The following is a 27,784-nucleotide window of genomic DNA, read 5'->3' as shown; positions in this document are numbered from 1 at the left end:
GCCAGAGTACTTCTGTCGGAGATGATACGCAAGTTCAAAGAATTTACCTTTGAGATTTATTATCGCGCTGTAACGCGCTAATTTATCATTCTTGCTGTCGTCTGGCATGTCCTAATTTAATACAATATTCTGATTTCATTGCTTTCTTTCACTTTTTAAAGCTTTGGGAGATGAAAAAGAGAAATCTACACATCTGTTCCATTTTATTAACAAGAAAGTTGTTTATCAACTTCTTTTTGGAAGCTGTTAAGGCTATTAAACAAGTGTATGTTTCATTTACCTGCGACCTTACGAGTGATCGCCATTTCCTTAGTGGCCGTAACGTTCCGAAATGGCAAATTTGCCCGAAATCGTGGAGAAAACTAATATTCGCAAATGTAAAGTATTGCCTCGGATGCAATATTTAATACTAAGATATTACATTTTTCGCTATCTGAACATCTGATAATAATCTATACCAATAATATACCTCGAAAACATTCTATTTATTACCAAATACTTGTGAAAATCAAATAATTTTTTCATATACCCGTCCGCCGTTTTGTTTTTTGTAATTTTGACATCCGATTCACATTCCACGGCACAAAAAATATGGGAATACTAATTTTCAAGAGAGTCCAATAATTTTCTGTGTTACGCATCCGCCATTTTAAATCCACCACTTTGTTTTTTGTAATTTTGACATCAGATTTATCATCAGCGACCCGAACAATAAATTAGAGTACTCCTTGTGAGACGATGCGATCGAAACCAGCGAGAAGAATCGAACAACAATTTCTTCTTCCAGTGTTTCGCTCACCTGTGAATGAAGCCAAGCTTATGGATCGAGTCAATCGCCAACGCCGTCTCGGAAATGTAAAATTGCGTGCACTCTTCGGAAAGCGTGTCCTTCTTCATCAGTAGCGTCATCATATCGCCTGGAAAAAATCGTTTCACGTATTTACAAAGGAAGACGAGCGAAAACAACGCGCGTTCACGGGAAACCAGATTGAGGAAAGGAGAACTTACCGCCCGGAAGAAACTCCATTATTAGATAAAGGTTGATAGGGTCTTGAAAGCTGTAGTACATTTTCACGACCCATTGATGATCCGCTTCCACCAACACGTCTCTTTCGGCTCTGACGTGCGCGACTTGCTCTTTTTCAAGCATGTCTGCCTTCCTCAGAATTTTCATCGCGTACACGTGACCGGTATCCTTCTTCTGCACGAGTCTCACCTGTTTCCGACAAATCGAAAAGATGCTTATTTGATCTTACTGTTGTGTGGCGTGTCTATAAATGTCTGCCGTTTCAAACGCACACATGCAAAGTGCGTAAGGCAAAAGCACCAATAGTTGACCAATTAAGAAAAATTCTCTGCGTGAATAATAATTAGTTGGGTGAAATATAAAACAGTAAAAGATTTTACAAATTCATAAATGTTGTATTGTTGCTTTTAATATAAAAATGTCTTTAAGGGACGGAATCATATTTTATGTCATTCCTGATTCCCACAATCAATGCAAAAAAATTTTATTTTGCATGAAAATCCGCAGTCTAATAATAGTAAATGCCTTTTATCCTTTATTAAATAGAGAAACTCTCTGCGTGAAAATTCTGTTTGAACTTTTTACATTGTGTAACAAAGCTGAATTTTTTTTAAAATAATTTATCTATCGCCTCTTTTTCAAAATATTATTACATCCAGACACATTATTTTTCACGATTCCCTGAAAAATAGTTAACTACTGATACGAGGTCGATCACTGGTGCCTTTACCCTAATATTCTCGTAAAGAATTCTTGTTTGACTACAGTAGACTCCCATATAGTGTAAGTCGTTGTCTATAAGTGTACAGTCGTCTTCCGCAATGTTTTGTACATGTATACAGCCTTTTTAAACAAGTTTCTGGTCGTGTATGCGGGAGTCTTCTGTACATCGATAACGACAGAAATTCGTAGACACAAGAATTTGGTAGAAGGGGAAGGCTCACCTCTCCGAAAGCGCCCCTGCCAATTACTTTGAGCGGCTCGAAGTCTTCAACGCCGAGCCGGGAGCGTTTCAGTCGGAGGAACTCGGTTTCTTTCTGGGCATGCTGCAATCGTTTCTCCTGCTTTTGCTGTTCCGAGAGACCTTCGTCTTTCAACGATTCCTCCAACTTGGCGAGCCTCTGTTGTCGCTCGATATGCTGGGCTATCAGATTACTGTAGTAATTCTCCAACGTTACCTGCTCACGGACAAATTGCAAATACGGAATCGGTTAGCGGACAAACAAGGCGTCGAGAACGCAGAGAAAATTGAGAAAGAGGACAGCGAGAGAGATAGTGGGACACAAAAGCGCGGAAAACTCCGGTCTCACCTTGGCCTTTGTAGCCTTGTCCAACGTATGGCCGCTGAATCGGATCGTGCTCTCCGTTGCCGCCATCTCCAGCACCCCTGCAACACACGCAAAACGAGGTCAGAACTGAGCCGAGAAGAGAAGAGCAGAACAGAGCAGAACGTGGAACGTCGCGCACCAGTCTCTGGATCCGAGGCAGTCTCGTGCCATGACACTGACACGGATCCTTCTCAATTCCTTCTCCCACATTTTGCATTTTCAGTCGAGGAATCTCTCCTGCTCGCGACGCTACCGTGTCGCATCAGTTGCACAGGATATTTGCAACATCGCGAATAATTTAACTTTGCTTTCGAACGCTTCCAACAGTTTCAACGAAAGCGATAAATTAACCCTTTCCAGTCGGAGATAGTTCAACTCGAAAATTAAACATCTCTTCCGACCCAGAATAATTCCATTGTATTAAATGATTGCACAAGTTCGTGCCCGATTTGAAAATAAAATTCAATGGTTAAGAATACAGCTTTATTAATCAATTATATAGTCGCCATTCTGTTCTAACTGTAGGAAAGACACGGATAAAAAATTTAGAAACCGTGACCTTTACTTTTTCCTTCACAGTTACGACCAATAACAATAAACAGAAAGATCATTTACACATTAGCGTTTTAACGTCTCGAAAAAAGTCAAGCTGTTGGGTCCAATTTTGAAAAAGTTATTTGTTTTTAAAATGTGTACGAACACTTTGTACAACCACTGTAATACCTCATACAATACTTGAATGTGTACTAATTAATTAGATTCCAACATGTTCAATAATGTAAACAATATTGTGAATAATGGTATAGCAATTTTTAGTGGTTACTTCGAGTCACTGATTAAAATTTCTCCAACAATTTTTCAACGAAAAGAAAAATTCTTGAAAGCAGATTTATTTTGAACAGACTCCGAGAAACATAAAAATTAATATTTCTAACGTATATATTACATAATTGTTACGTTACAGCGATATTCCGAATATTTATGATCGCAGCTCAAAGATCGTATCTGTTTCTTTCGCGAGACGTTGTTTAACAAACGTTCTAAAATAACTTGTTTTCACATAAACGATTCTACAATATCTGTTCGACGAAGACACATTTCACATCGGAGGTCGCACCGGAATTTTTCTTTTTCAAATGGAAGGATAATGGTTTCGATCTTCGATCGTTACGATCCCGTCTTTGTACAATGAGTTTCAAGTTCCGAAGAGTAATAGCAAAAGCGAAACGAAAGTTTATCGCTGGCGGTCACGATTGCAGCTGTTGTAAACATCCGGCACAGAAAAATGTGAAATATTTCTGGATCCGTGCGGGCACAGGTATCGCGTGAACTCGAATCGATAAAATATATTTAAAAACACAAGGATACCACTGTGTTTCGTGTGTGAGGCGAGCAACCATGCGGTACTATGATGCAATGATCAGACTCTACGAGCGGCACGCGCTTCAGTTTCTGTATGTGCACGCACGGTCGCGTCACTACTTTCCATACCTTGCAGCGTTATCAAACTTTCGAATTCATCTGTAACGTTGCGGGCACGAGAACGTTTTGAATCGTTAAAAAATAAAGAAAAAACGTTTGAAGTCTTAGTTGGGACAACCCCTTCGTCTTTGACGGGTGTTTATTTATTTTTGCGGGATGCGCCTTTCAATTCCTCGATAATGCAAAGATGGAGTTTTTCTATTGGGTTGTGTAATAAATTCCCGCAATTTTGTGTTTTGTTAGGTAAAGCATATATTATATATATTCGCAAGTCTTTTCCTGGCTCTACAAACCTATCTGCTTCAATTTTTCGAATGAATTAATTTTAATCAATTTTCAGGCTTTTTTTCAATGGAAGTTCCAGGAGGCAGAAAAATTCAATTTCGACATCTGCTCAACATCTCACTCAAGTTGTGCGGCCACCAAGCTCCAAGTTTTTGAGTAAAGCCCATGGAGTGAAAATGGAAAAATTCATTAATTTTTCTGCCTCCTGGAACTTCCATTAAAAAAGCCTGAAAATTAATTAATTCGAAAAGTTGAAGCAGATATGTTTTTAGAGCAAGAAAAAAACTTGCGAATGCATATACATATATGTATACTTTGCCTAACAAGACACAAAATCGCGGAAAAAAAAAATAAAATATAAAAGACGTGGCAATTTATTACACAACCCAATAGATAAAAGATCAATCTAAGCCGCAATCGTCCTCAAAAGTCCTATTTTACCACGTTTTTTACGTTTACCAGGCGTAATTTGCATTATTCAACAGCATGTAGCTGTCGCAGCTTTGTGAAAATAGTTACGTGCTTCCGAATAATGCAAATTACGCGTCGTAAACGTAAAAATAGGTACTTTGAGGGCGATTGCGGATCTAGCGCTTCCGTGTACTGAAAAACCCCATCTTTGCATTATCGAGAAATCAGAAGGCGCATACCGCACCCTTGCAATCCTGGAAACGAATCCAACCCCTTAAAATCGAGCCCAATTCCAAACCGAAGGCGGATGAACGAGACGGTTCGAACAAGTCTCAATGGTGACGTCAACGCTAGACGACGGCCATTTACCATTTCCGACGATGGTAAACGTTCCGGCAACCAACAAGGACTAGGCCTTTACTCGCCCTCGAGGTGTACTCCGCGATCCGATCCACGCGGAACTAGGGAGTAGGTACAATGACGTCACGCGCTGATTACATTACGGATTACAAGGCCGCATTAAACCATTCTAGAAGCCGTACTCCGTGAGGCTCTGTTGCGTTCGGTCCGCAAATAAAAGGTAATACAACACGCGAAGAATGTACAGCGAGGAACAAAGGACAGGAATCGGTGTATGCGTTTCTTGTACGCGAGAAACAGTTCCGAGTCAGTGTCGCCAGATCGAGGAAATCGAGGGGAATACAGCTTACCCCCTCTCTGATGACCAGATTAATACGTGACCAGTCTACGGTCTTAGGGGGCAAGTCGGCTACTGAAGGAACTACATACTGTATATTAGATGATTGCATAAGTTCGTGCCCGATTTGAAAATAAAATTCAATGGTTAAATTTTAAAGATTTCGTTAAAGATTGGTTAAATTAAAGTTAAAAAATGGTTAAATTTTCTACAATTAGAAAAGAATAATTATAATTCATTGATAAAGTTGTATTCTTTAAAATTTAACCATTGAATTTTATTTTCAAATCGGGCACGAACTTATGCAATCATCTAATATACAGTTAGGAGCAAAACTGATCACACACACTTTAGATCAGAATAACTTCATTATGAATGGACCAAAGGACTTCAATTTCTCTGTAATTCTCTAAAAGAATTAGTTTAGTAAGTGACGTCTAAAAAATATGTTGATCTTTTAAATTTTAAAAAGTCATAAAAATCAATTTTTACTATTGTTTTTCACAATTCCGACCAAATGCATTTTTTCAACATATTTTTTAGACGTCACTTACTAAACTAATTCATCTAGCCTTACAGAGAAATCGAAGTCGTTTGGTCCGTTCATAAAAGAGTTATTCTGATTTAAAGTGTGTGTGATCGGTTTTGCTCCCAACTCTATAGGGACAAAAACTTTACTAGATTTGGAAGATTTGCTGCCGCTTTTTGTCCTTATTTGAGCAGATTTTGGGCTGGGTGAGGGCTCATTCTAAAGAGGAAGGTTAAATACACCGTGCTCTGCTCGTGATTTAACGAGATTATGTTTATATCGAATAATATGAGGGTCCAAAGTAGGGAAAAATATCGAGAAAAATCCCGCAGGATTTAATGTCTTTTTCTGTCACTAAAAGACGTTTCTGACTGATATGATGGGGCACAGTACGCCGCGCTGAACCTTCCTCTATCAAATGACCCTTTGTGCGACTCAAGATATGCTCGTATAATGACAAAAAACGACAGATCACAAACCCATGTTTCGACCCAAAGTCTAGTAAGATTCTAGTTCCTTGCTAAATAGTTTTGTCACGTGACTACCCTTCCACCGTAAAGGTCACGTGACTATAGTTCCATCTTAGTGGGGGATAGAGGTGAATTCTTCTCGATCGAAAATTGAATATAATAAATTTTATGATTTCGGCGCAAGGTTCGACCATTTATAGAAACTAGCAAATTTGCAATTATTTAAACATGTTTCTCGACGTTTCGATCCTTATTTAGATCATTCTCAAAGAGACACTTTTGCGTTTGCTGTGACAAAAATTAACATTTAGACATGTATTAGTGAGTTGCCAGCATGGAACAAAGTTCAGTTATCCGTAACTCACTAATATACGTCTAAATGTTAATTTTTGTCACAGCAAACGCAAAAGTGTCTCTTCGAGAATGATCCAAATAAGGATCGAAACGTCGAGAAACATGTTGAAATAATTGCAAATTTGCTAGTTTCTGTAAATGATCGAACCTTGCGCCGAAACCATAAAATTAATTTTAGTGGGGGATGTTGGAGTATGCACATGGTGCTCGAAAATCTACCAGTTCGGTCGATTCTGGCGACACTGGTTCGAGTTCGGCTCGTTTCCCATCGCTCGACTCGGACACACAATTTCACCGATCAGGCCGATCAGACCGATCCGTACAACACTTTATCGTTATCGCTGTCGTTATCGTTATCGTTATCGTTATCTTCGGTTCGTCCGCTCGATGGACGAAGGAAAAGTTCGGCTTGTCGTGAAAAACAGAAAACACTGTTTCGCAAAAGGAACCTATGCGAGGACGCATGCGGTAACCGAAATACAGCCGTCTCGCCCTGAGGTCGACCGAACGTGTGGCTTCCGTGCGGCGATCATTACGTAAACCTAATCTCGAAAGTTTCAACGGCGAGGCGAACCTTTCCTGTCCCCAATGACACCATTCTGGTGTTCGTTTTCGATTTCACGCGAACGAACGAATTCCTTCGAGCGATTTCAAGTAACCTAACATCGTCAATCGAGATCGCAGCTGTTAAACAGTTTTCATTGGTGGTGTGCGTACAGGGGCGGATTATTCTATGTGCGTAAACAACTCGAAAATAAAATTTGTTCCTCGAAAGCGTCGTTGTCGAGTTAACCCTTGCAGTCGGAGCTATTTTAACTCGAAGATTAAACATTTTTTCCGACCTAGAGTAACTCCTTTCTATATGCTTTTTTGCATTTTATGGATATATCAGGTCGTTAAGTATGAAATTTGATAAATAAAACACAAATTTCAAACACATTTGTCAAGTTTGATATTTAACGACCCGATACTTAAATCTGAAACTCAAATCAGGGGATCGAAATACAATTCGAACCATTCAGTAATTAGAAATCTTTACGCAACGCTTTTCTATATTGGTCTGGTATGTTATTCCGATATCGATGTATACGATTTATCGTATTTTTCAAAATCACAAAAAACATCCAGCATTTTAAAGACTTTTGCATCATACTGAGAAGATCTAACGCACAGCCCTGACTTAACTGTTTAGTAATTGGCTAGATACCGACATATTTAACAATGTAAACAATAGTTTGAATAATGGTACAGCAATTTTAAAGATTCCTTCCGACCTAGAATAATTCCATTCTATATAATTTTTGTCATTTTGTAGATATGAAATTGATATAATACCTCATACAATACTTAAATGTGTATTAATTGATTCGACACCAACATGTTTAATAATGTACACAATATTCTGAATACTGTACAGCAATTTAGAGATGAATTAAGGATTACGTTTGAAGATCCGTGTAAAAATGCGAGCACAGACCACTGGTACGAAACAATTCTGAACGCTCGAACTTCCGAGTTCCGATACGGAACACAAGGCAGTTCAACATCCGATGGAAATCGTGTGAAAGTGAAAACGCCGATTACGTACACCGCCGCGCCACGCCACACCACTTCGACCTCTGCTAGAAATCCCGACGCGACGACGCGACGCGACGACGTCCTGTGTTCGTCGGAAGAATTCGAGTTGTTGTTACGATCACTGTGGGACCCAGAATACATGTATATTTATCCGCCGATCGCGTTCGGGATCCGTGAACCGATTGATCTTTCTTCGCTCGACTAGCAGATCCCCGAACGATATCGGAGAGGGGATAATTTACAAATACAATATCGTAGCTTGGTCATTCCACGCGAAGTAGCTTGGTCATTCTTTAGTGACCTATGAACGAATGTCAAAGCATTTTTCGATGTCTTAAAGATTGTTGATGTTACCAGAGCAAAATAGTATTTGAAATAGTAAACAGTAAATAATCCTATTTATTTTACAGTATGCGTACAACTTTAAAAATAGAATATTTTGCAGTATTTTTGAAAATAGTATTTTATTTCAAGAATGTTGAAAAAATATTTGTATTTTGTTTTTATGTTAAATCTTAATTTTAAATATTATTGCTGAAATTAATGGTTCGATTTCAATAGATTTATGAGTGTAAATAGTTTTCTAACGATAAGATACGCTGCATGTTTATACGGTTTCTCAGAGTATTTCGTGTGTTTCAGATTGTTAAAAATAAAATGTTTCATTATCGAAATTGTATATCTTATTTAAAGTACTATTTTCCTTAAGCGAAATAAAATCTAAAATATTAAATAGTATTTGAAATATTTGTTTCGCCAAGTAATGCCCACCTCTGGATTTTACAGACGTGTAAAAAAAGTGTTTCACCCCATTTTCATGAAATTATAAGACTGGAACTAACAAGCCGATGGTAATGAGTTTTTTGGAGTATAGTGAAAACATAAAAGTATCTACTAAAAACGTAAACTCGTACGAAACGAAATATTTATTGCAATGATTCCAAGAAAACTCTTGCCAAATTGACGGAAAATTCTTGACAAATTATATTTTATAGTTTGCCAAGAAAAAACCTCTCGCGTATCGATTCTGCTCCTCGATCGAGAGGGTAAGAAACTGAAGAGCCAAGTGGAAATTTCGGTTTTCCTTTCATCATTTTTAGATTGATGCCATCTAATCGTGCTATGCCGTCTAATTAAAGCAATTATATGATTTGTGAGTTTTCACGGCAGAGTTTCAATGGAAAGTATGGGCTAGCGAACAAGCGGACGAGCACGGCAATCATCGAGGAGGGCATGAGTCATCTATGCAGGCGTAGGCGTCCGATGGTAATGCGCTTATCGCCGCGAGTGCTTTTAGAAATTATTTACGTTCAACGATCGTGTAAATAATGGAAGGCGAGCTCTTCGGCCGGCTGGCGTTCGATGTGCCTCGACTCGTAACGAGTCGAAACGAATCGAACTGTAACGGAGCTGAACGGAGTCAGACGATTTCATCGTGTCTGTAATTGCGAGAACGGTCGCCTAAGTAATTGCTAGAAATCCGTTCTTTTTTACGCAACGAAACGCTAGGAATCATATAGGTGGGTATGTACATGCTCTACCATATATTTTAATGGGTAGGTAAACGTCGCAGTCGTTTCGAAATTGCGAGTACACTAAAGCCTTGATCTAAGAAAATGGAAACCATAGGATCTACGAAAAACGATTACCCCCCTAGTTAGACTGTTGGAAGTGTTCGCTTTTGAAAACGTTATATTGTTTTAAAGTGCGTTCTAATACTTTCGTGGTTTACTGTACATTTTCCTTCTCGCGTAGGAAATTATAAACGACGAACAAGTTCTATCGTGTCTATCGTTGTAGATGTAAATAAAATCGTAGTGCGAGGCGTCACAAATGGTTTCATCGAGGGAAACCGTGGACTTCCGAATCTTCGCAAGCGACATCGGAGTCGCCGAATACGGAACCAAAAACTACCACCTAAATTTATCTCCAGGATACCAAAACCAAGATAGGGATCGGGGGCAGGGGCGGGTTCGCGTGCAACGCCGATCGATAGGCGTCCGCAAAAGCTTGGAAATTCCGAAGGAACCATTTCTTCCTCGCTTTCTTCGCAGAAATAGCAGCTTCGGTCGATCGATCGCTTGTCAATTCGAATTCGGATCGATACGCGGGAACGATCAGAGAACTCGGCTTTAGAACTTAGGGTCGGGGAACGTCTCTCCTTAACGTTGCAGTTATTATCAATTTTTCGTAGTGATTGAAATCATTTAGGCCAGTGGCCCCCAACCCCCGGACCGCGGACCGGTACCGCGGTCGGGCCGCCCAATGAACATTAAATACAATTATTTAAATACAATTAAATTAAAATGATTAAATCAAAACAATCTAAAATATAAACAATCAACGTTCCCCCCTCCTCAGCAGGCCGCGGTAAACTTGTCAAACGTTGACCGGTCCGTGGCGATAAAAAGGTTGGGGAGCACTGATTTAGGGTAACAAACTTGATCCGCATCGATCGCAAGAAATTTAAGAAATTGAAGTATTTGAACTTGAAAATTAAACAATTCCATTCTATATGATTTCTGTCTGTGTTTAGTAATTGATTAGACATCAACATATTTAATCATGTAAACAATAGCCTGAATCGTGGTACAGCAATTTTAAGGATTTCTTCCGACATAGAATAATTGCATTTTATATGATTTTTTTTTCATTGATATAATACCTCATACAATACTTGAATGCGCATTAACCCTTCACTGCATGATTTTTTCAATTCGGATGAAACAATTGAAAGAAGGTCAGTTTTTGTGATTTATTTAAGGGAAAAATATTTTAAAAAATTAAAACAACATTTTATCAAATGAGATAAAATGTGTAGAATAGTAAGAAAACACATTCTTACTATACTATATACCAGATTTTTTAACTGTATCAGATATGATACACTATGCAGCGAACGGTTAATTGATTAGATACTAACATATTTAACAATGTAAACAATATTGTGAATAACAGTACAGCAATTTGTAGATTTGTGACTCTAGAGTCACCTCTCGACTGCTAAAGCTTAAATCCTACCACTTTTCTTAAACATTTTACCTAGTCAATAGCAATGTGCCTTTACTATTTCTGTAATCAATAGAACCGTGCAAGATTCTACAGCCATTAAAACTGTAAACTTCTCCAAGTCGAGTAGAATTGACGCGCACCCGTTCGTGCCGATCGACGAGGTCGCGATCGATCTTTTCCACGAGAAAATCCATCTCGCGCGATGAGACCGCTTTTAACTTGTCCTACATACTTTTCTCAGAGAACAACGGCCGGTATTATGTATCCCCTCGAATCGGGAACGGTGTCGCGAAGGATCATTTCCCGGTAATTAATAATCAAGATAATGTGTGGGCGCGTACAACGACCACGATAAAAATTCGAACACGCGGTTCTCGTTCGCGATATTGATTTTCTCCGGAGGACGCGCGTGTCCTCGTCCACGCTGTGTTCACTATACATTATACATACGTGCGGGTAGGCATCCACGCGAGTATCCGCGCGAGCGCGTGCCACGTCGCGTTCGAATCGAACAAACGGTACATTCACCTACAAAGCCGGACGGCCATGCGATTTCGTGAGAGGTGGTTTCGAATTTTTCGACACTGGCTTCGGTTCCGTTTCACGCGTGAAGGCCGCGACAACAAACAACGTCCACGACAGTTTTGTCACAGACGACCTGCACAAATGTACGAAAATCAACGCGATCCACTTTCTCGACGCGAACAACGCGCGCTTGCCAGCTCGAAATATCCACCGGTCGAAAGGTAGATAGGCAGATAGCTGTAACGGCGCTCCTTTTTACTTCAAAGAGCGCAATTGCGATTCTACGAGTCGTTCGCCGGTCGATATTCTACCGCCGACACCGCCGCGGCGTTCGCGTTCTTTTCCTACGCGCGGTGCGATATTTCTGCAACCCGATGGGGAAGAGTAGCCCAATCTGGACCACTGGCTTGATCCATTTTTCGATTCGAGTTGCTAGTATTTCGCAAGACACATATGGTGGTTGGATAGAGGCGTATTTTATTGAAATGTTCAAATTGATTTAAATGTTCAAGTTGATTTTAAATCTTCAAGTTGATTTTAAATCTTCAAGTTGATTTTAAATCTTCAAGTTGACTTAAATCTTCAAGTTGACTTAAATCTTCAAGTTGACTTAAATGTCCAAGTTCATTTAAATCTTCAAATAATTCTATAGCCGCTCGCGTTCTTTTTCTACGCGCGGAGCGATATTTCTTCAACCCGAGTAGATTGATGGGGAAGAGTAGCCCAATGTGTACCCCTGGCTTGATCCAATTTACGATTCGAGTAGCAAGTATTTCACAAGGCCTATATGGTGGTTTGATAGAGTCGTATTTTATTTATATCTTCAAGTTGATTTAAATCTTTAAATAATTCCATCGCCGCGTAGTAGCACTAAACTTACCACGTTACTCAAATAACCGATTTTATATCTTCCAATAATTGAAATTATAACAATTCATTTATGGAACATAATCGAATAAATTTCCTTGTCCAAGTTAGTGTTGACATTTTTATAAGGCAATATATTCCAGATACTCTCAACGTCTAGCAGGTTTAGTGTCAGGAAAATGCGCCCACAATTATAGAAGTGGTCCAAGTCATATATGTACATATTTCTTGTTTTGAGATATTTAAAGGAAAAGAATATTAACACTAAATGAATTCCATATAATGTTCAAATAGCAAGCTCTATCTAGCGGTTCATTTTTGACAATTTTGTAAAACTTACATTGAATTAATCTAGTTTTAAAAAATGTGATGTTAAATAAATGATAAACTAATTTTTTTTTATATTTTGACTAACAATTACACCTCTTTCATAATTATTTCATAATTATGGATATAAATTTGATTGCGAGCAGCAACGTAAGAACCTAATTTTGCCGACTAAAATGTTTCTACGGCCAAGAATAGAGTATAGACGCTGTACCAATATCAATATCAATGCATATACTTATATGTACACATTCTCAGCATTTTTCAAATCTGTGGACAGCATAAGTGCAGCGAGAATCGCGATGAATGCGACAACTTCGAAAATATCGCACGTGCTACAATTCCCAAGCAATCAGAGAGGATCGATCGAGAGACGACTCTCGAAAGCGTCGTTGCATCGCATCGATTCCTCGTCTCTCGGAGAAAAGAATGTCGTCCTGGACCAACGATCGTTCGGTATTTCTGAAAATAGGTAAACAAGGCACGAGGGAATGAACAGGAATATTACTTCGAAAAGTAGGACGAGTTTCGAAACGCGCGTTCAAACTGAACGGCATTTTTCGCTGGCGAACACGCTCTCCTATTTCCTCCTCCTTTCATAGTCCGGTGATCGCGATCAAAGGATCTTGCGAGGGATAGCCGATCAAAAAACTCGCTCGGATTCCAACGAAATACGTGTCTATCAAAGAAACCAAATCACCGAAAAAGATGTGTAAGTATAAAACATAAATTCGTGAATATTCGTCAATGTTGACGATTTCAGAGGAACGAATAATAGTGTCGGATAGTTTTTCCAATAGGTCGAGTCTCCAGTGGACGAGAAAATAAAAGTACGCACTTGTGGAGAGTGACACATTTTGGAGAAAATTATATATCATTGTTTCCAAAAGAAGAACCTTCGTCAATCGAATACGGTGTCTAGTTTGTACATTGAAATAGATGTTGCTAACTTTCGTGTAAGTATTGTACTAAATATAACGCCCGATCTATTGTCGTTTGAACGTGTTTTCCTCCGTAACCGATCGCTCTGACTCATACTCTTTTGCTCGCCCACCAGAGATATGTCTAATTATTCGAACGCGCGAGTATGTGCAAGTAGCTTCGTGGTCCCATTCTTGGCCAGTCGAGAATCAAACTCTTTGTCATTGCTCGGTAAGCAAAAATTGCATGCGCATTTTCTTTTCGAACAGCTTTAACACTAAACCTACCACTGCCGGTCAAACATTTTGTAATTGTTGAAATTCTCACGTTGCCTACATGGAAATTGATTCGATAAATTTCTTTATCCAAGCACATATTGTAAAATACATTTTTATCAGTAAAACATTTTAATTGCTTTCAGTGCTCGGTAGTTTTAGTGTTAACAGTGTTTGTCCTATTATTTCTTTTATTTTTGGGGAACGTTCTTTTCACTGGTAAAACCTTTCTAATGTACATATGCCCATAATTATGAAACTGGTCTAACAATAAGTCATATATTTCTTGTTTTGAGATAATTAAAGGAAAGGGATAATTAACGCTTCATTTTTTACAATATCATAACGTTTACAGTCAATTAATTTAGTTTAAAATAAAGTGATGTGAAATAACTGATAAACTCATTTTTTAAAATTTTGATTTAGACCACACTTTCATAATTACGGGCACATATTAAACCGTATGTTGACCCTAATGTATAGTTTTATAGCTTCCTATAGGGGATTCCACTTAAGCTGTCAATTAAAAAGAATCTTTCGATCGCGTTCCCATCGTCTGATAAAATGTTAGTGCCCGGCTTTAGGTGAATTCTCTGTTAGTTTGTCTTCGGAATGATTTCGAGGCGAAAAACACGGCGAACGATATAAGGTATTTCGAACGATTCAAAAATATACGCCTCGCGGTGCGAACAGTCGACGGCTAAGGTTTCGGAGCGCGCATCCGTATCTGTGTCAGGCGGATTCTCCGAGTTCGAGTTCGAGTTCGAGTTCGAGCTCGGTGGCGCTAGCTTGGCCGCTTGGACTCGACTCGACTCAGGCCGTTGTGCCCCGGCCTCGTGCTCTTTCACCTACTAACGGTTGCTTTATTACGGTTCTTCCGAGTCTTCCGAGTCCCGGCACAAACGCCGCTATCGCGCTTCTCGCGACGCCGACCTTCGCCGCCAACAATTCGTCCAATGCTGCGTCGTTCGTTCACGATTCCTTCACCGTCCGTTCGATTTGTTCTAACTCGAGGAGTATGCCTACGACCTACGAAATCCCTGTTTCGATTCGACTAAGAGAATAGTTAGTAATTATGTGATCAAGTACTTCGCAAACTGGTCCGAACTCTCTGATTGATTGAATTCGAACGCTCTGTAAGTACTTCGAAGAATAGAAATAGTACTCCTAAGTATAGTCGAACCTATGCCAGATAGTTTCGAACCGTTTACAACTACTTTGGTAAATGGAAGTAATACTTGCTAGTATATTCGAATCTTTGTCGGACAGATTCGAAACTTTTCTGAATATCGTGAATATCGTACAAGAAATCCCACTATGCAGTTCTGATTTCCAAGATTCAGGTACCACTTGGTAAATGGAAATAATACTTGCAAATATATTCGAATCTTGGTCGAACAGGTTCGAATCGTGGTCGAAGAGATTCGAAATTTTTCTGAATATCGCACCAGAAGTCCCAAAATGCAGTTCTGATTTCCAAGATTCGGGTACCACTTGGTAAATGGAAGCAATACTTGCAAATATATTCGAATCTTGGTCGAACAGGTTCGAATCGTGGTCGAAGAGATTCGAAATTTTTCTGAATATCGCACCAGAAGTCCCAAAATGCAGTTCTGATTTCCAAGATTCGGGTACCACTTGGTAAATGGAAGCAATACTTGCAAATATATTCGAATCTTGGTCGAACAGGTTCGAATCGTGGTCGAAGAGATTCGAAATTTTTCTGAATATCGCACCAGAAGTCCCAAAATGCAGTTCTGATTTCCAAGATTCGGGTACCACTTGGTAAATGGAAGCAATACTTGCAAATATATTCGAATCTTGGTCGAACAGGTTCGAATCGTGGTCGAAGAGATTCGAAATTTTTCTGAATATCGCACCAGAAGTCCCAAAATGCAGTTCTGATTTCCAAGATTCGGGTACCACTTGGTAAATGGAAGCAATACTTGCAAATATATTCGAATCTTGGTCGAACAGGTTCGAATCGTGGTCGAAGAGATTCGAAATTTTTCTGAATATCGCACCAGAAGTCCCAAAATGCAGTTCTGATTTCCAAGATTCGGGTACCACTTGGTAAATGGAAGCAATACTTGCAAATATATTCGAATCTTGGTCGAACAGGTTCGAATCGTGGTCGAAGAGATTCGAAATTTTTCTGAATATCGCACCAGAAGTCCCAAAATGCAGTTCTGATTTCCAAGATTCGGGTACCACTTGGTAAATGGAAGCAATACTTGCAAATATATTCGAATCTTGGTCGAACAGGTTCGAATCGTGGTCGAAGAGATTCGAAATTTTTCTGAATATCGCACCAGAAGTCCCAAAATGCAGTTCTGATTTCCAAGATTCGGGTACCACTTGGTAAATGGAAGCAATACTTGCAAATATATTCGAATCTTGGTCGAACAGGTTCGAATCGTGGTCGAAGAGATTCGAAACTTTTCTGAATATCGTACCAGAAGTCCCAAAATGCAGTTCTGATTTCCAAGATTCGGGTACCACTTGATAAATGGAAGCAATACTTGCAAATATATTCGAATCTTGGTCGAACAGATTCGAAACGTTTATAAAAATCGTACCAGAAATCCCACAATGCAGTTCTGATTTCCAAGATTCGTTTACTACTTGTGAAAGATCGATTCCTTTCAACATCGAAGTGCTCATAAGAACCTTTCCGAAACCTGTAAGTACTCACTCCGAGGTTCGATATCAGTTTGTATGAAACGAATATACTCATCAAATATAAAATCATTGAAACATTACTTAAGTTCGCGCTCGTAGGACGGAGAGATAGCGATCGAGACGCGCGGAGCAAACGTGGTAGTACACGATCCCGCGACCGAAGCGAGATCGACGGCTAACGTTTCGAAAGTGGATGTTTCGCGCGGAGAAGATTTCGGTCGAAGAGGATCGCCAGAGCACGGGAAAAATCTCGGAAAGCGGATGTCGGTCGCAGCGTCGATTTCGTGGCAGCGTTGCATCGTTACGTAAAGGAGCGTTCGAGGTTGGAAATAGCTGTCACGGATTCGAGCGAAACCGATTCCGACGACGTCGAACCGAGACGAACTCCGGACGAGCCGCTTCTTTCGTTCAGCTCGATCGCGAATCGATCGCGAATCGATCGCGCACTCGTAACGAAAAATGTACCTTGCTGCTCGTTATAGTCGACGGGAGGTTTTCACACGACTGCGCATCGTTCGACGCGTATTTCGATTCGGTCAGCTGAGAATATCGCGTGGTCGGTGCGGCGTGTCCAATTTTAGCGGGCCTCGAGAGAGAGAAGCGCGAGCCTAGGCCGCGTTGCAGCGAGGATAGCGAGAACGACGCGACTGTGTCCACACTTTGATTCCGTTTCAACTTGAACGATCGTCGTCGACCTCGTTGCCGCCGATGGTGGTTGGTCGATCGACGTCGACGAGGTATCCGCGCACAGAGGAACCTGGTCACCGCGACGATCGCAAACAAGAGAGAGAAAGAGAAAGAGAGAGAGAGAGAGAGAGAGAGAGAGAGAGAGAGAGCGGCTGCTCTCCTTGATTTTTGATTTTCGGTTCGCGGTTCGAAACGCGTCGCACGAGCGCGAACCGGCGACTCACTCCCGCTGTTCCCTCTTTCTCCGGCCTGTTCTCACCGTGTGCTGATCGTCGATGCGCGGAGAGCGGTATGGAGCGGCGTGGAGCGGCGTGAGGCGGTGTGAGGCGGTGTGGAGCGGCGTGCAACGGCGTGCAGCGGCGTGGAGCAGCGCCGCGAGATCGCTTCGAACTCGAGGGGAGTCTCGTCGAGCAATAGGAGAGACCGAGGAAAGGGGAGGGACCGAAACAGCGCGACTCTAACTTGTCACCTGATCGCGGCCCCGTCCGCCTGCGCGCTCTCTCGATCCTCCGCTCCACCCCGCTGCCTGACCCGCTGCGAATCATCCCTCGCTGCCGTCGCGCATTCGCTTCAAGCGTGATTCTGGCCGATTGCGAGCGGCCAGAAATAAGAAAAACAAGCATTCAGTAACGCGTCCATTTTTGCCCGAAATACTCGGACTGGTTTATTTCTGAAGTATGTATCACTGAGCAGTTTATTTCGCGAACAAGTGAATCAATGGCACAGCGAAATTTCATTCACTTCGATCGAAACGAAAAAAAGAGAAAAATATAATGGAACAGTTAACCCTTTGCCGTAACATTTTCTTTACAGTTACAGTGATCAGAACGTCTTTATATGCTCAAATATCGATTGCAAACGGTTCAAATTCTATGGTACAATCTTCGTCGTGAGTCTGACTCCCTAAAATACGGCAAGAGGTTAAAAAATATTGTGGGAAGTAGCAATCGTCGAATATTAACCGACTTCCTAGGAAACAGGTAAAAATATTAAATGAGTAGGAATAAACATAATGTTTCTCGGTTAGGTTCGCATGTAACACGCGGCAGTGCGCATCCCTCCCCGTGATCACGCAAACAAGAAAACAAGCCGTCGTGGCTCGCGGCACACCGACTGCCTCGCAAACGGTACCGCGCGCACCTCATCCACATCCGCATCCGCATCCACCCTCGCTCGTTCATTCTGTTTGCTCGACACCACCAATGCCACGGATATCGCAGCTGTGAAAGGAGCGCCCTCTAGGCTCTACCAGCTAGTTGTTCTCGGCTTCTCGGTCACGCGCCGCTCGGAACTTGAAGGTCTTCTGGATCCTCTCTGGTCGTGAGAACCAGCGAACCAACGCGGGGACGTACCACCTTCGAAACCCGTCGACGTCCGTCGAATTACGAGCAAGTGGGAAAACGCGGAATAATGTGTGCACGGTGCAACAATATAAGTGTCCGATCTAAATTTTTGGTTCCGCTTAGGGTGCACCTTCGATCGGTTCGCTACCCCTTATGCAACAACTCGAATAAGTGATTGAATGTTTGTATGTATTCATATTTGAAAAACAGTGGAAGAGTCCAAGTTGTACGTTTGTTCGTTGTAGTTGAATAAAATTGTAGTGAAATTGAATTGAATTGTAGTGCGAGCCGGTTTCATTATTTCGAGATCGACTGTTTGTATCCCTTTTTAAAAAGATTGTGGAAGAGTTCAAATTGCATCGATATCTTTTATTCGTTGTAATTGAAAGTAGTCTAACTGGACTGCGCCGTGCGCATTGTTTTCGTGCAAGTTAGTTTCATCATTTCGCAATCGAATGTTTGTATTCCTTTTTGAAAAAAATTGTGGAAGAGTCCAAATTGTATCGATTTCTTTTATTCGTTGTAATCGAAAGTAGTCCAGCTGGGATGCGTCGCGCGCATCGTTTTCGTGGGGGTTTGTTTCATCGAATGTTTGTTCCTTCTCAAAAATTGTGAAAGAGTCCAAATCGTATCTATATCTTTTAGTCGTTGAAATTCAAAGCAGTCCAATTGGAATGCGTCGTGCGAGCTGGTTTCATCGAATGTTTTTACCTTCCCGCGAACCTTGAACGAATAAATTCGTTCGTGACGAGTTTCCCCTTGAAAAACGTCCACTCTGCGAAGAACGTAAATCGTATTCGTGCTCGCGTAATTCGTGTAACGCGATACGCGCGCACCTTCGAACGATCATTTTCTTAGGCGCGCGCGAATTACATAGAGGCAAGCTCGTCGTTTCGAAGCGATGAATCACCGATGAACAACGTCGTGCAACAAGAGTGATCGCATTGCCAATCGAATATCCCGATGATTGAATTTTTCTGTTCGAGTCGAACCGCATACTTGATAAATTTTCTTTGAAATCTTGATCGGGAATCCGACTCGACATCCTAGAAGAAGGAATTAAGGCGGTAGACTCGTTTCCAGGATTGCAAGGGTGCAGAATTCGCGTTCTCATTTCTCGATAATACAAAAATGGGGGTTTTCAGTAGTCAAAATCGCTCGATAAAAGATCGATCTAGGGCGCTATCGCCCTAAAAAATCCTATTTTTTCATTTACGAGGCGTAATTTGCATTATTCGGCAGCATGACAGTAGCTACATGGGCAGTTGTATTCTTCCGAATAATCCAAATTATTCTTTTGAAGGCGATAGCGCTCTAGATCGGTCTTTTATCGAGCGATTTTGACTAGTTTTTGTATTATCGAGAAATGAGAACGCGAATACTGCACCTATGCAATCCTGGAATAAGGAATCTACTCCTGCTGTAAATACGAGGTGTATATTTGAATTGTGGATACTTTTGGGATCGATCGCGTCGCCGGATAGTTGACTATCGGCCGATCGAGTGGCCGGCGATTCTACGAGAAACGAGTTCGTGTGATTGCGCTTTCGCACGTCGATGTCCACAACAATCGGTCCTCAAAGCTGAGGAACACGAAGAGGAACGAAAGACGAAGGGGAAGGAGGAGAAAAAGCCTCGGGAAAGGAAGATCGCGCAAGAGCAAACACGACCGAACGCGAGCAAACAAACGGAGCTTTCTCTTTGACGCGGGACGTTCGCGTCTCGGAACGCTCGCGTGAAATACTTGGCTGGTCGTTTGCGGGCAGTAATGCGATGGCGCGCGATTCGAGGCTAGAAGCTCGAGGCGCGCTCACATTGCCCTCTATCCGTACCGTCTACCTCGACACGTGGGAATATTGATTTCGCCGCGTCAGCTGCTCGCCCGCTGGCTCCTTTGCCACCGCGACACGACGCGGTCGTCTTTCGTCGTTCATACTTGATTCCTGGCTCGATGGTTCTTGCTCGGTCCTCCCATGATTCGTACCCTTCTATTTCATCCCATTCCTCACCTAAGAAACTTCCAATACTCGAATCGTCGTGTTACCGACGATTTACGAGGCAATGATCGAACGCACGAATCATGCTCGAGGCAAAAGATCGTGTAACGAATTTGTTCAAAGTGGGACGTGAACCAGCATCCGGTCGCTCGGTCTAAACACGCCATTACGTGGGAAGCAATCGTGGTCTTCACCAAGGAAACGCGAAATGTCGATTTTTTATTTCTTCGAGTAACGCTTCGGTTAAAGGTGGTCGATCATTTGTCTCCAGATATTAATATGTTCGCTACCACCGTCGCAAATATGTGACATCCATAATCTGACAGTTCACTTAAAAACAGTTAAATTAATTTTATTCACTTCGTTGTTTAAAGTCATAGTAGAATGCATAATCTTCGGAGAATCTGTGACTTTCTTCTGCTAAACTGTTTTAATCGTTCATAATTGGATAGGTTGCATTTAATAAAACTTTCGAACAAGGAAGGTAAGCAACGAAACAACTGTTGGTAGCGAACGTGTTATGTCCAAAAATGTTATTAGATCACATCACACCCGACTACTTCTAGTCTGAACTTCTTCAATTTAACCGCAAAGACTTTTGCGTTCGATCGTAATGTTTCTCCTCAAGATCTATACATAGATCGAACATCGATATTCTTCAATTTGTTGAGGGGTGTTAACCCTTTGGACTCGAAACAATTTTCATTGCGAAATCAGGACATCTCTTTCAAACCAGATCATTTTTATTCTATGTAATCTTCTTTACATCGTGCACATCGAATTGAACCTGTTTTCTCAGGCACACACACAACAGTTGAGCTTTTTACAATTTATAGAGTACAGACGAATCTAATAACATTAAAACTGTTTTAAATAATGGTGTGGCAATTTTTACTGGCGCCTCAGAGTCATCATTTAAGTGCAAAGGGTTAATCCTTTGCATTATCCAACATTAAACATGTTGGTATCTAATCAATGACTACACATTCATGTATTGTATGAGCTACTATATCAATTTCGTATTCATAAAATGAAAAAAATCATACACAATGGAATCGTTCTAGGTCGGAAAAAATGTTTGATTTTCAAGTCAAAATAGGTTCGACTCCAAATGGTTAAACGACTTCCGGTTAAGCACTAACAACTTTAAAGAAAGTATGCACGATACTAAAATTTTTGGTGACAAATATTTTCAAGCGTTCCCGTTACTCCCGAACACAGGAAACGGTTTTGGATTTCGGAGCGAACGCAGAAGTCCGGAGTCGACGCGCGTCGATCAGATCCATCGTATTCCGTATCTCCGCGCCGATAGTACTCCTGTATTTCGTACCTGTGTTGCCACGGTAACAGCCTAGATTCGAGAGGCTGGCAGATCCGGAGTCACCAAGGAGACAAAGAGGCAAACAGAGTGCAGGTGAGCTCGCGTTCACGCTCGCGCACGCCGCAAACGCAAACGTGTCTGTACTCTGCTGTAATAGGCGAGGAAAAGCGAGAGGAGGAGAAAGACGAAGGGGGAAGGAGAATCATTGTTGCCCGTTCGCATCTCTTTGTTTCGGATTTCCGGTATCGTAGGCTCGCGAGCCGCGCAAACACCGATTCTGCTGCAATATACAAATATACAAATGCGAATGAACGGGAATCGCGCAACAACCGGTAGATGACAGCATCGATCTAGTAATGAAATCGAAAATTGCTTCTGACAGCTTTCTCACGTACGATAAAACCATTTAATAACACAGCCCGATACATACGCGTACTCACTTTTCCTTTCAGTTCGAACGGTGAGCGATAGTTGTATGTAGATCCCGATGCGCTGAACTCGAATTCGAAAATCGTTTTTCTCCACCGTATTTGGTTTCCGGGAAATTTAGTTTTGTGGAAAAATTTCATTCTGATTTGAAATTTTGGAAAGGCCATCGGAAAACGGCCATACCCTTCGAAATTTTGAGAATTTGGTAATTTTTAACGATAACAATTTTAGGTAATCGTCAAAGCTATGTTTATGATACAAATGTTTCCGACGCAGGACGATTCGTGTTCGGCACTGTTGAAATATAATATGTTTTGAGAAACAAAATTGAATCTATTATTGAAAGAAGAAATACCTTTCTCCATTAAATAATAGATTTAATTTTGAGGGGGCGTGTTCAGATATGTTTCGAGAAACAAAATTACATATATCTATTATTGAAAGAAGAAATACCTTTCTCCATTAAAGAGATTTAATTTTGAGGGGGCGTGTTGAAATATGTTTCGAGAAACAAAATTAAATCTATTATTGAATGAAGAAATGCCTTTCTCCATTAAATAATAGATTTAATTTTGAGAGGGCGTGTTGAAATACGTTTTGAGAAACAAAATTTTGAAGAAACAAGATTAATTAATCTATTATCCCACACAAGAAAGATTAATTTTGCTTCTCAACAGGCACACCATCGGTCTACGCAGCAATTACATTAGATCTCCAAGTATGGCCGCATTAGATGCCATTTCGATCATAACTAAGATAACGAGTAAGTAATCTACGGTAATAAGGAGGCCGAACGATTCCTGCGAAATCGATAGCGACGAAATTCTCGCTAAAATAGATTTACTTGATATTTTTCAGCCCCGAATTCCTGTGAAGTATCTTCTAAATATTTACTTTCTGTTCGCGGAATCGAAGGCATCGCGAGTGGGCGATCTTGCGCGTATTTCGAGAAAAGATTAATCGCTCTCCAACGCGAATAGACCGAGTCTCCCTTGTTTTAAAACGCGTGACCTTCAGCACGATTACGTTATCTAGCTCTCTCGTTACATTTTTCTCCATGGAGGTTCGAGTTCGATGAAATCGCGAGGATTTCGTCGACGACCCGACCTCGTTCCGAATTTCGTTTCTCCGGGGTCGGGTCTCTTTCTCCACCTCCTCCTCCTTCTCCTTCCCCTCGTCCTTCAACTGCGACTGCACCGCTTCCTTTCCTCGAGAGCTAGGGCACGCTGCCAGGCCGAAGGAAAATGTTTTGTAGGGAACGGCTGTGTGCCGAAAACGACATGAACAAGAACGCGCGCCCTAATTAGGAAATTTTTTTTCTCGCCTAAAGTCCTCTGTCTCGAAACGTTGAATAATTTCCAATGAAACCACGATTCCCATGCTGGCGGAATAGCGATGGGAACGGAAACGCGGCAGGGCCTGACTACATAATATTGCAGAAAAACACGGCGCGCAGGAGACGCGCGTGCGCGACAAACGCACGCGTTCCAAAAGATTAGCACGCGATGGATGGCTTCGAATGGGTGATGGAAAGTGAAAGTACATCCGTCTAGCGAGTGCAGGCAACGTTTCGTTTCCAGCTACGTATTCTGTCGCGAACAAGCGCTGTCGGCTCGCTCGTTGTTGGATCGCGACGCGTTCTACAGGGTGTACTGATATTTTCATGCGAGCGGAGAGTACACGGTACTAAAGTCTTGATCTAAGTCGTACGGAGCTGCACGATCTTAGTCAGCTCGCCTACCCCCTCCACTGGGAGGCGTGTCATGCGAGGAGCAAGTAGCTCGAGCTGCCTCGGTCGCCGAGCAGCGTCAAGTGTGAACAAATTGTAATCCAATTACAAAACTTCCGCATTTTTCATTATTCTTTTATGGAACTTTTATTATAACTAGAACTACCGGATGAGGCTAAATGACTTGCCCCTGATTTGTTCTTTTAGAAATATTAAAATTAGAAATATATTTTTCTGAGGAATTTTTTTAACACATCTAACACTGGGTTCACGGCGATCTAGAAATGACTATTTCACATTCTTTTATGAATACAACAAGTATGTGTCTATCCAAAATTTTGGCCATTTTTCCAATAATATATACCGAAAGAAAGAAATTTGGTAAATAATTTCTCAGGGAAGCATCTTTACAATCTTAATACATAATCGCAAATTAAGAAACCTAGTGTTAAATAAAACTGGTACGAAATCTAAATAAATGAAAATTTTGTCATTATTAGACTGTGGATCTTTATGCATAATAAAAATGTTCTGCATTAATTGTGGGAAGCAGGAGTAAGATATAAATTGATTTCATCCCTTAATGACTTCATTGCATTTAAAACAACATTACAATATTCCGAAATGTTTCTAATCTTTTACTGCTTTATATTTCATCCAGCCAATTTCTTCATAAATGCATGCAAATCCGCAGTCTAGTCATTATTATAAGGCGATGTTAACTTGTGTTAACTTGTTTGTGGCATTTCTCTGACTAAAATGACACTAAACACGATATAATTTCAGCTGTATTTAATGGTTTCATTCTGAATTTTGAGATTCCAGTTTCTCGAGAACGAAGCCCGCGCACAGATTGAATTCTATGCTTTCTGTTTCTTCGAGCACGATCATCCACATCTGAATCGTATCGCGAATACTATTTCCGTAGAATTACAGCAATGGCGAGTTCGTAGACTTATATCAGCCTCATGCGTCTCAACGAATCTTACGAGTCTAGAGAGTCCGCGTTTATTCCAGCGTGATTATAAATTACGCGATGACGAATTAGAAAAAAACTGACCAGATAAACCAATACTATATTGAGATGAAAATATAAACTGTAGCCCAGAAGAGCGGGTGGTGATTGAAAAGCTTTAAAACAGGGATCGTAACCGTAACCCGAATCAGTTTCGGTTCTTTGTAACCCATGAATTGTTTCATTGAGAATGGAATAACATTTTCTGGTTTGACGCCTCGTTTTCGAGAAGATAGACTTTAACACTAAACTAAAGAGTAACTGGTACATGTTCCCTTATAAAAATGACAAGATTGATTTTATTTATACTTTGTGCGGCTCCTATTATAATACGTGCTCTATTAAAGATATTTATACAATCAATTCTTATAAAATCATTTTTATTATTTCAGTAATTGTAAAATAATAAATCTGGAGCCGGTCATTTTGACCGGTGGTGATAGGTTTAGCGTTAAAGATCCGCCGGGTTTGCGTGCGTTAGTATACGCAGGAAGTAGAATCGGTTGGTCATGATCAGACGTGTCAGACAATTCCTATCAATAGCACGTATCTTTGCTGCATTCTCAATAGATAAAAGGCCGATCTAGGCGCTATCTTACGAGGCGTAATTTTAAAATAGGACTTTTGAGGGAGATAGCGCCCTAGGTCGATCTTTTATCTAGCGATTGTGACTACTGGAAAACCCCGTGTTTGTATTATCGAGAAATGAGAACGCGAATTCTGCACCCTTGCAATCCTGGAAACGAGTCTACCGCTATAATAGGGCAATACATAATGGGTAAAGAATGCTTGGTATTATGGTATTGTTGTTGGACCGCCGATTAGTAATAAGAGATTGATGAATTGTTTTTTGATTTTCTATTGTTATGGGCCACCCACACGAATGTTTTTCATTCTTATTTCACACGTTGCGTTGAAGAGATCGTTAGTAGCTCAGATTGTGTTCAGATAGCTTCCTTGAATCTCTATTTAATAGTAACCCGCTCTTTCTAGGATTTGAGAACCGTTTCCTCGAAGTTAGTATGGGTTACAGCCATGGACCTACAGGACTGAGCATTAGCCTGCGGGGGTGCAAGAAAAGACGCAAGGGTTATCATTACGGACCACATGTGGTGCGCTCTATAGGCGACTCTAAATACTAGTGTAGCGTCTGCATATTTGCAATGAAATTATAAGAAAAATAGACACTCAACATTCATTTCTTACTTTACTAAACCATAGTAATGATCAGCATGTATTATACGATCATAGGATACACCTGATCAAGTGTATAATTAATAATTACGTTAAAGTCAGGTACAATTATATCTGTAAGCAAAAAAACAATGTTGCTGATAGCAAAAGAAATTATTTTAATAAATTAATATTGTTTTCTGGCCATTAAGTACATCGTGTTGTTATTGATCCTTTACATATTTCTTGTAAAATCACTGATAATTTTTCAAAACATTTATATATCCTTTATGATAAGACATACGTAAATAGAAATAACATTATTACGCATGTCACAATTCACCTTAAAATATGCGGTGAATATACGTGATTCATTTGTACATTTTAAATGTTCCCGCTACTTTATATAGAGGGCAACACTTGCGGTCCGTAATTCCCATTATATCCATGGTAATTCCATGCGACCATCCCTCCCCGCTCGCTCGGTGCCCCCTCTCGCCTAAAACCCTACCTTATGCTCAGTCCTGTAGGTCCATGGTTACAGCTGGTTACATTAACCTTCCTTGGTTAACCGAGTTTGGGTTAGGGTTAGGGATGTTACTTTCCTTGGACGGTCGAAGATTTCGAAGCTTCGAAGCTTCGATTTTAGAAACTTCGAAGGTGGTGAGAATCGAAGTTTCGAAGTTTCGAGACGCGCGGCCGGGTCGAGGTGGCGTAGCCTTTGAAAACCGCTTCGAAAACATTGAAGTTCTCTTCGTTCCTTCGAAGAGTCGAAGCTTCGGAATAGTAACAGCCCTATTTAGTTAGGGTTATGAGCCAAGAACAGGTGTAGAATAGGGCCCAAGTCACAGGAGCCAGGAGAAATACGGAGTATGGGACCCTGGACTCCTGACCATCTCGGCTCGGTTTTGTAGAAGGGCGGTCTATTGATTGTCCCGGGAGTGGAGTGATTTTTAGTGGGTATGCGTGACCGACAATCCGTCACGTGGGCCCCACACTACCCCCTTCTGGGGTGTGCGTAATGCACTTTTTTGACCACTCCCGTAATAAAAAAAAAATCCCTAGTTAGGGTTGGACGTCGGATTAGAATCCCTGGCCGAAACGAAGGAAAGAAGTGAACGGTACCGCGAGTTCCGTTTTTATCGATGCGGGTTACGACAACCGTCGGCTCGTCGACTCGCGGAGCGACGACCGATTGCGATGGCGATTGCGATAGAGGTTGCGATTGCAATTCCGGGTAACAATTGGCTACGATCGGAAGCAGCGATCGTCGATCTCGACCGATACGCGGTCTCGACACCGGAACCGCTCGTTTCTCGA

The 27,784-nt window shown here is 41.0% G+C and overlaps 1 protein-coding gene across 11 annotated transcripts in view; it reads right to left on the bottom strand.

Annotated features, from left to right (window-relative positions):
• Trc (Serine/threonine-protein kinase tricornered) overlaps nucleotides 1-27,784 on the bottom strand; it is a 62,217-nt gene that overhangs the window by 7,796 nt on the left and 26,637 nt on the right. For 8 of the 11 annotated variants that reach the window (XM_076447040.1, XM_076447011.1, XM_076447027.1 and 5 more), the window contains 4 exons: nucleotides 2,338-2,414; nucleotides 1,972-2,205; nucleotides 1,009-1,216; nucleotides 800-917 (listed from right to left, as the gene is read on the bottom strand). In XM_076447040.1, the coding sequence (XP_076303155.1) occupies nucleotides 800-917; nucleotides 1,009-1,216; nucleotides 1,972-2,205; nucleotides 2,338-2,414 (637 nt within the window). Of the gene's footprint in view, nucleotides 1-799; nucleotides 918-1,008; nucleotides 1,217-1,971; nucleotides 2,206-2,337; nucleotides 2,415-8,171; nucleotides 10,396-17,235; nucleotides 17,691-17,716; nucleotides 27,776-27,784 lie in introns of those variants that run through there. The other 3 variants (XM_076447021.1, XM_076447043.1, XM_076447046.1) reach the window with 3 other exon arrangements.

Source organism: Lasioglossum baleicum, chromosome 2 (genome assembly GCF_051020765.1).
Source record: "Lasioglossum baleicum chromosome 2, iyLasBale1, whole genome shotgun sequence".
Lineage (NCBI taxonomy): Eukaryota > Metazoa > Arthropoda > Insecta > Hymenoptera > Halictidae > Lasioglossum > Lasioglossum baleicum.
The sequence above is the reverse complement of the archived record's forward strand: the minus strand, read 5'-3'. Positions and strand labels throughout refer to the sequence as shown.